Below are 9675 nucleotides of genomic sequence, written 5' to 3'. Positions count from 1 at the left end.
GTATTATTGAAAATATTCACCCACATAAAACTTATTAAATCTTTATAGTAATTAAGAAAAAAAAATAAAAAAAAAAAAAAACCCAAGTAATAAAAAAAATAAAAAAATAAAAAAAAAAAATAAATAAATAATAATATTTAAACATAATTATGGTTAAAATTGGATACCTTTTCTTATTTTTATTTTTTGTATTTTGTTTTTTTTTTTAGTGTTGTTTTTTTTTTTTTTTTTTTTTTTTTTTTAAACACTTTTGGTTATTTATTGGTTTTAGATTATCACTTTATAAAAAAAAAAAAAAAAGGGGAGTATCAAATAAAAATTTAAAATTTTTTTTTTTCCTATTGATGGATTAAATAAATAATTTAATTTTAATGTTATTCAAAGAAATTAATATTGGTAGATTTCATATTGTAGAGGTAAACTATTTCCAGTTTTTGCCTTATGTGGATATAAAAAAAAATAAGAAATTAAAAAAAAAAAATAAAAAAAATAAAAAAAAAAAAAAAAAAAATTTTAAAATTTTTTTATTTATTTTTTTTTATTTTTTTTTTGTAAATGAATTTTTGAACGATTTTGTGTGAACATTAGTTAAACAAATATTATATACATTAGTAATTAACTTTTTTTTTTTTTTGTTTTCAATAGATATTACATAAAGAATAAAGGAATAAAGAATAAAGAATAAAAAAAAACAGCTTGTATTAAAAAGATAATAATAATAAAAATAAATAATGGGTGATAAAAATGATAAGGAAGATAATTTGTCATTACCAAAGGCAACAGTATCAAAATTAATTAAAGAGATGTTACCACAAGATGTAAAATGTTCAAACGAGACAAGAGATCTCATATTAGAATGTTGTGTAGAATTCATACATTTAATATCTAGTGAAGCAAATGATATTTGTGGTAGAGAACAAAAAAGAACTATTGCCGCTGAGCATGTAATTAAAGCATTGACCGTAGGTTAATCTTAAAAAAAAATAAAAATAAAAAAATAAAAAATAAAAAATAATGTTTATTGTTAATATTTACACACACACACACACACACAAACACATAAACACAAAAAAAAAAAAAATTAATTTAATTACAATAGGAATTAGGATTTTCAGATTATACACAAAAAGTATCAGATGTATATGATAAACACAAATTAGAAGTTAGTACAAAATCAAAGAGTAGTAAAAAATTCGAAAATTTAGGTAAACCAACAGAACAACTCATTAGAGAACAACAATTATTATTTGCAAAAGCAAGATCTGCCTTTCAAGCTTCTCCAGAAGCACAACAATTACAACAATTGCAACAACAACAACAGCAACAACAGGGTGGCTTACAAGCACCCTCTGTTCAACAACAAACTGATATAAACACTACAACCACTTCTACAATTCAAAAATAATATTTATCCTCAAAAAAAAAAAAAAAAAAAAAAAAAAAAAAAAAAATAATAATAATTTGTAAATAATAACAATAAAAAAATAAAAATAAAATAAAAATAAATGTGAAAATATTTGTTTAATATCTTAAAAAATAAAAAACTAAGTGTAAATATTTGTTTAAAAAATAAAAAAATAAAAATAAAAATATTAAATAAATGTGAAAATATTTGTTTGATATCTTAAAAAAATAAAAAAAAATAAAAAAGGAATAAAATTAAAAAAATTAAAAAAATAAAAATAATTTGCAAACAAGTTTTTCAAATAAAAATTTCTTTTTTTTTTTTAACAACTTTTCTTGATAACATAACACCACCAATGGCAGTTGCATATAAATTTAATTTATATTAATTTTTTTTAATTTTTTTTTTTCTAATTTTTTTTTTTTTTTTTTAATTTTAAATATTTTTTTTTTTTTTTATTTTTTTTTTTTTTCAAAATAATATTCTTTCAATTTATCTATTTGTTTATATCTAAATATTTATTTATTTATTTATTAATTTATTTATTTCGCACCAATTTAAATGTACCAATACCAACAACAATCGAATTTCCAACAACAATCAAATTACCAACAACAACAGTTTCAAAATGGGGGGAATTTCCAATACCAAAATACTGGTATTGGTTATATGAATAGTGGTATCAATATCACTGGTGGTGGAAATATGAACAATATGAACAATATGAACAATATGAACAATATGAACAATATGAACAATTTCAATAATATGAATAATATGAATAATATGAATAATATGAATAATATGAACAATTTTAGTAACATGAGCAATATGAATAACATGGGCATCAATAATAATAATAATAATAATAACGTTAACAATGGTATTAATAATAATGGAGTTTTACAACCACAAATTAAACAACAACAATCATTTCAAAATTCAAGTGGATTTTCAAACAACAATTCAAATAATGGTATAAACAATGGAATGAATAATAATAATAATAGTAATAATAATAACAATAATAACTCATTTTATCAAAATAATATGCTTCAAGGATTTCCAAGTAAATTACCAATGTCAATGGAACAACAACAAAATTCTTTATTAAACAATTCTGGTAATATTACACCAAATATTGTACAATATAATAATAACAATAATAATAATAATAATAATAATGGTATAATTCCAGCAATTAGTAACGAATCAAAAGCTCAATATATAAATGTATTTTATAAAATTGGAGCTAGTGATGGCAGTAAATTATCTGGTTTAGTTGCAAAACCAATTTTCCAAAAATCTGGTTTATCAAATGATAGTTTATCACTTGTTTGGAGTTTGGCAGATATCGACAAAGATGGTCATTTGGATAGAGAAGAGTTTTGTTTAGCAATGCATTTAATTTACGCAATTAAAAATGGTATATCATTACCATCAGAGTTACCAAAACATTTAGTTCCTGATACAAAAACTATTTATAATATTTCATCACCAACAACTATGAATGATTGGCAATCATTCCAACAAACTTCAGTTCAATTTAATCCATCATCATCTTCATCTTCTCCTAATGTAATTCAAGCTCAATTTCAACCACAACAACAACAACAACAATCATTTTTCACACAACCAAATAGTGAATTTATTCCAGCAAGTTATGTTCCAAAATCAAATGTACCAGGTAGCGCAATCTCTTTTGAACAAAGAGTTGCATTATCAAGTGATTTGGATGCTGCACTTGCTAAAAAAAGGCAAAACCAAAAATTTTAAACCCATCTTTTTTTTATTTTTATTTTTTTTTATTTTTTTTTTTTTTTTTTGGTATGTTTAAAATTTTAATTGTAGAATTAATTAATAAATAAATAAATAAATAAATAAATAAATAAATTTTTAAAGAAAAAGATTTTTTTTGATTTTATTAATAGTTAAATTTTTTTTTTTTTTTTTTTTTTTTTTTTTTTTTTTTTTTTTTTTTTTACAGATTTAGTTTTACTTAAAAATTCTTAAAACATAAGAACCATTTGCAACTACTTTATTTAAAATAAAACTAACATCTTCTTTTTTAATTTCTTTACCATCTTTTTTATAACTTAAATTTCCAGTTAATTTTACACCTTGATAAATTTCACCCAAATTGGTTTTTGGTTCAAATCCATAACCAAAGGTAAAAACGGTTTCTTGAGGTTGTGACAATTCACAACATCCACCAGAAATGTAAACATCTTGGAATGATTTTACAGTAAATGTAGCAACTTGAGTAATATGCATGGTAACATTTAATTTGAATGGATCATCTTTTATTGAATTTCTTGGACATTTTTTGACAATATGAGAAAGTTCTTTTTCACAATTTACACTGTTTGAAAATAATCCAATAAACAAAACAATAATTGATAATATTACTAGGTTTGAAAATTTCATTTTTTTTTTTTATTTTTGGGGAAAAAAAAATCTATTTTTATATTTTTTTTTTTTTTGGAAATTAATAATATGACTATGAAATATTAAAAAATGCTTTTTATAGTTTATTTATTTTTCTTTTTTAAAAAAAATCTTTATTATTTAAATGAAAAAAATAAAGTGTTCATTATATTAATTTTAAGAAATGTAACTTACATAAAAAGTAATTACTTATATTTATTGGGTCTAAAATTGAGAAATAAATCTTTTATTATAATTCATGTAATAAATTATAATAAAAAAAAAAAAAAAAAAAATTACAGAAATACAAAAAAAAAAATAAATACCATAAAAGGAGCGTTTGGGTAGAACGATAAATAATATTTTATTTACACAATTTGCTAGGATTAAACACATTATCAATGAGATTTTACCCCAAAAATAAATATTTATTTGAAAAAAGGAAAAAGATGTGGTTAGAATGTGGAGACCAATTATTTTTTATATTTTTTATTTTTAGTCATTTTTACAATCCAATTATTTTATTTGTTCATAATTTTTTTTTTTTTTTGTAATTTTGTTCTATTAAAAATAAAAACAAAAAAACAAAACAAAAGGAAACAAAAAAAAATGTTTTACAAGATGGTGTGTGTGTTAATATTATTATGGAAATTGTTAAAGGATTATTAATAGTTTTTTTTTTTTTTTTAAAACAAAATAAAAATAAAAAATAAAAAATCTATTAATAAAAACAATAGATGGGTTCAAATAAAAAGAATGGCTTGTACATATGTTTTAAGTTTTCAAGAGAATTTTTTTTTCTAATAATATGATTATTTTTTTTATTAATTTCTTTTTTAATTTTAAGGTATGAATAAAGAAATCTGTGTGCACATGAATAAAAAATCAATATTTATCAGTTTTAATTACAAATCTAAATATGAACCTATTAGAATAAATGGAGAATTAATTCAAGGTTGTAGATATATTTTTAAATTACTATTTAAAAAATCTTTTATTATATATTTTTTTCTTCTTTTTAAAAATATAATAGATTTGAAATAATTAATTAATTCTAGAATTAAGTCACTATGAATGGATAAAACGCTTTCATTACTTCCAAAGTGACCTAATTTTTTTTTTTTTTTTTTTTTTTTTTTTTTTCTCTATTTTATTGATATAATTATTTAATTATTAAATCATTAAAATAAATTAAGGATTTTGAATCCAAATGTTTTTTAAACTTTTGATAAAGAAAGAGTAAAAGGTCGGGAACTTTTTCTTCAAAATAAGATAAAACTAATTCTTGACTCTCTAAACAATCCAAAACTTCTTGTTTATTATCACCATTTGATGATGGTGATTGTCTAACTAATCTTTGAATCTCTTTATGATGTTGTATTGTATTTCTAATACAACGTACTAAATCTTTTACTTGATCAAAACTGTAAATTATTACCTTTTTATTATTACCGACACCATTTAATTGATTTTGTTTATTTATTATATGTTCAATTAAAGTTTGATCAATTAATTGGTTCCATGGTTTTGATAAAAATGGTATATTAGTCGCCATACCATTATTATTATTATTATTATTATTAATTACATTACTATTTATATTATTATTATTATTACTACTACTACTATCAATATTATTTTTTAAATTAATTTCTTGATAATTAATTAATTTATTTAATTTTGAAGTGAATAAACCATTTGAATCTTTAAATAAATTTAAAGAAGCATCAATGAATTTAACTTTCTTTTCATGATTCCAAAAGAATGGATGTAAAAGTATTTTTTCAATTGTTGGTCTATCAGATTCATTTTTTGATATCATTTGACTAATTAAATCACATGCTACTAAATTATGTTTCAATGGTTCGAGGATTGGTTTATCTGTTAAAATATTAACAATACGATAGAATTTATCACCAAATGGATGTTGACCACCAGTCATTAAATAAAATAGAATACAACCCATTGAAAAGATATCAACAGATTTAGTTTTACGTTTCTCTAATAGTACTTCAGCCGGATGAAAACCTTCTTGACCAGTTGGAGCATGCATCGTAAATGAGTATGATGAAGTTACTTCCATTTTACTTAGCCCTAAATCCGATATAATGAATCTATCATCTTTAATTAAAATATTCCTTGGATTTAAATCATTATGAACTATACCTTGTTGATGTAAAAATTGAATACCATAAACAATATCTTTAATTAGTTCTAATAATCTTGAATTATTTTTACTACTGCTATTAATATCATAGCCTAAAAATTGAGTTAATGTCAGGTTATTATCACCTTTTTCAACTAAATTTTGCAAAGAACCATCACATAGTGTTAAACCTAAATAAACGCATGATTCATCTTCTTCTTGATCAATATATCTTACAATGTTATAACAATTCTTATTTGTTAATGTAATTAATACTTCAATCTCTTTACTAATTAATGGATTAAACATCTTTTGCATTTGTTTAATTGCAACTGGAATTCTATTATTCCAAATACCTTTAAAAACTAATGTACCATTTGATCCTCTACCTAATACATTCTCTTCTTTTCTATTAAATTTAAATTTACCAATTGAAATATCATAATTTTCATTAATTTGTTGTTGTTTGGTTGTTGCCAATGGTGGTGGTGGTGTAGTAAGTTCAATTTTTTCAAATTCTTTTTCTATTTCTTTTTTAATTGGAGTTATAGGTTTTTGTTTTGGTGATGATGTTGTTGTTGTTGTTGTTGTAGTTGTTGGTGTTGTTGTTGTGGTGGTGGTTGTTGTTGTTGTTGGTGTTGTTGAGGTGATTGTAGTATTAGAAGTTGATGGTGATGATGATGATGATGATGATGATGATAAAGGATTATTAATAATTTTTGATTTTGATTGTTTTTGTTTTTGTTTTTTTTTTTCTTTTTGTTTTTTTTTTTCTAATAGTTCCTGTTCTAATAAGTATTGTTCAGCTTTGATTGAGGAGTTTTCAAGGAAATAAGTTTCAAAAAAGTAACAAGTTTCAAAATTATTTAGAGTATTTTTGAAAGTTGGAATTGGTAAAAGATAGGTTTGAATTAAGTAATTTATACAATCTATTTTATCCATACAGGTGAATAATCTAAATAATGAGGTTTCAACTGAACGAGCATCACTATACCAAGCGGATAAAAGTGGGTAATGGTCTAAGAAAGTTTCATTAATTAAGGCGAATTCAGTTAGAATTGAAATCCAATCATGTAAGTTTAAAGTTGATTTAACTAAATTTGGAGAGATTTGAATAAACATTTTTAAACATTCTTCAGATATTGCAAAGAAAATTAATGGAATAGCAAACTTTTTCGTTTTTTCAGGTAATGGCCAATACTTGTTCAATAATGATAGTTTCTCTTTTGAAGTTGAATCTAGAATTGCCACTAAAACCAATAGATTACGATCACCAACCAAATCCCTTGATAATGTACAACCTTTTTGAGTGAAATTCTTTAATATCTTATCCAATGCCTCTAAATTATCCTCTATAAGTAATAATCTATCAAATAGATTTATATGAGTTTCTCGAAGTTTAGTTGTAATATCATTTGGTCCAAATTCAAAATCCCTTAATAATATATAATTTAATCTATTTAAATTTTGTAAAATTTCATCATCACCATCTTCTTTAAATTTATTTTCATTTTCATTATTATTATTATTATTTAAATTATTATTATTATTATTGTTTAAATTATTATTATTGTTATTATTAATACTTTGAAATGGTGATGTTGTTGATGATGGTGATGATTTAATTTTAAAAAAAGTATTAAAATTTGGAGTACCATATATTCTTGAATTAATTTTACTTAAATCTATATTCATAATTATTGAATATCTTTCAATCTCTGTAAATTGTCTTTGATAGATTAGATAGGAATTTCTTGGAACATGATAATAATTTAAAAGAATGAAAAACATATGTTTACAAGAGAATTCTCTTTTATAGTCTTCACAAGAACAAGTGAATATTTCACCAAATGACAAATAAAATGTGAATGCTCTAACTTTGATTGAAAACTCTTGAGATAATGTTATTAAATTACATTGAGTTTTATCTAAAATAAAAGTATCAATTTCATTTGGACAATTATCGAAATCTATTTTTTGTTGTCTTGTGAAATTTTCATTAAATTGAATTTGTTTTTGATTATTATTTAGTGGATTCTGTTGTTGTTGTTGGTATTGTTCTGTAAATATTCTAAATATTGAATCAGAACTCATTGATTTAATTCTAGTATGTATTATATCATTTGTTAAATGGATACCATTCATTGTTAAAACTTCGATAAATGGTGCTATCCTACTCCTTGTTCTAATATTAATTAAAAAATAACCTTCTAAAACTGTATATTGTGTTAATCCGATATTTTTACTATTATTATTATTATTATTATTATTATTATTATTATTATTATTATTATTATTATTATTATTATTATTATTATTATTATTATTATTATTATTATTTATTAAAGTTGAAGTTGATTTAATTAAATGTTTCATTTTTGATTTCTTTGGTAATAATTCATGATAATTAAATTGTGAAAATAATACAATTGCAATTTTATCACTAAAACATAAGAAAGCGATTTCTAATAGAGTTACAGGACTAATTTCTAATGGATTCTTTTGTTTTAATGATTTTTTATTAATTTGATAATCATTTAAAAGATAATGGGCAATTTTTGATGAATTATATTTACAAAGTATAAACCAAAATATTTGAGGATTTATTTGTTGTTGCTGCTGTTGCTGTTGACACCAAGTAGAATCATTAAATAATAATTTAAATTCATTTAAATTATCAAATTTAATTGAATGAAATAAACAAAGATGACCATCATCATAATATTTTTGTAATTGATTAAATTCTAAAATTTGTAAAAACTTTTTATATTCATTTGAACTATCAATTAAAACTTGTAATAAATCTAATGAGAATTGGTCCTCTTCTCCTATTAAACTATTAAATACTGATCCAAAATATTCAATTGATTCTAATTTCATAAATGATCCAAAACAACTTAAAAACTTTATAATTGAATTATCTTTTTTTACAATTGAACTATTCGCTATAACTGATAATTGAAAACTTGGTAAATCTTTTGATAATGTTTCTTTAAATTTTTCAATAGAATTTATAATATTTTCACTTAATAAGTTAAATATATTAGTACTATTATATTTATAATAATAATAATAATAATAATAATAATAATAATAATAATAATAATAATAATAATAATAATAATAATAATAATAATAATAATAATAATTTAAAATAATTTAAAATACATACGCATATTTATAATGAGTTAAAAATTTATCTAAATTTGGAAATTTATCATTAATTCTACCACATAACGCTATTAAATTAACTAGTATAAATATTTCTAGGCTTGGTGGTTTTGGTGAATTATTTTGAGTTTGAGGATCTTTTAAAACTAATGAATCATATTTTGTATATAAATCATAGTTAAAGTTTTTAATTTCACCTAATACATCATCTTGTTCAATGAAAATACTTGAAACGTCACCACCATTCACTATCCTTTCTAATTCTGACATTTTATAAAGATATGTACTGTAATTACTTTTCATTTTCTTTTTTTTTTTTTTTTTTTTTTTTTTTTAATTTTGTTATTTTTTTATTATTTATTTATTTATTTATTGGACCATTAATTTAAATTTTTATTTTTGCATAAATGAAAATATTTTTTTTTTTTTTTTTTTTTTTTTTTTTTTTTTTTTTTTTTTTTTTTGATATGATTCGGATTAAATTAATTATTTTTTTTTAATTTTTAATTTTTTTAATTTATTTTTT

At 20.7% G+C, this 9675-nt stretch overlaps 5 protein-coding genes across 5 annotated transcripts in view; 3 read left to right on the top strand and 2 right to left on the bottom strand.

The window, feature by feature from the left end:
* Window positions 1–38, top strand: part of DDB_G0269640 (hypothetical protein) — a gene marked incomplete at both ends in the record, with an annotated part of 913 nt that extends 875 nt beyond the window's left edge. The window contains one exon of the mRNA XM_641045.1: window positions 1–38. This exon is cut by the window's left edge and continues 179 nt beyond it. Coding sequence (XP_646137.1) covers window positions 1–38 — 38 coding nt within the window.
* Window positions 39–731: 693 nt separating this feature from the next.
* On the top strand, window positions 732–1405 carry dr1 (hypothetical protein; the record flags this gene model as incomplete). The annotated part of the gene is made up of 2 exons (XM_641044.1): window positions 732–962; window positions 1100–1405. 2 exons carry the CDS (start codon window positions 732–734, stop codon window positions 1403–1405), a joined length of 537 nt encoding a protein of 178 aa, XP_646136.1.
* Window positions 1406–1966: 561 nt separating this feature from the next.
* On the top strand, window positions 1967–3181 carry DDB_G0269636 (EF-hand domain-containing protein; the record flags this gene model as incomplete). Its single annotated transcript, XM_641043.1, has 1 exon — window positions 1967–3181. The coding sequence occupies one exon, from the start codon at window positions 1967–1969 to the stop codon at window positions 3179–3181; it is 1215 nt and encodes a 404-aa protein (XP_646135.1).
* Window positions 3182–3400: 219 nt separating this feature from the next.
* On the bottom strand, window positions 3401–3832 carry DDB_G0269634 (hypothetical protein; the record flags this gene model as incomplete). Its single annotated transcript, XM_641042.1, has 1 exon — window positions 3401–3832. One exon carries the CDS (start codon window positions 3830–3832, stop codon window positions 3401–3403), a length of 432 nt encoding a protein of 143 aa, XP_646134.1.
* A 1162-nt stretch (window positions 3833–4994) lies between these two features.
* irlC (IRE family protein kinase) lies at window positions 4995–9452 on the bottom strand (the record flags this gene model as incomplete). The annotated part of the gene is made up of 2 exons (XM_641041.1): window positions 4995–9027; window positions 9151–9452. The coding sequence occupies 2 exons, from the start codon at window positions 9450–9452 to the stop codon at window positions 4995–4997; spliced, it is 4335 nt and encodes a 1444-aa protein (XP_646133.1).
* Between the last annotated feature and the right edge of the window lie 223 nt (window positions 9453–9675).

Source organism: Dictyostelium discoideum (assembly GCF_000004695.1).
Source record: "Dictyostelium discoideum AX4 chromosome 1 chromosome, whole genome shotgun sequence".
NCBI classification, from domain to species: Eukaryota; Evosea; class Eumycetozoa; order Dictyosteliales; family Dictyosteliaceae; genus Dictyostelium; species Dictyostelium discoideum.
This window is presented reverse-complemented; position numbering and strand designations above follow the sequence as displayed.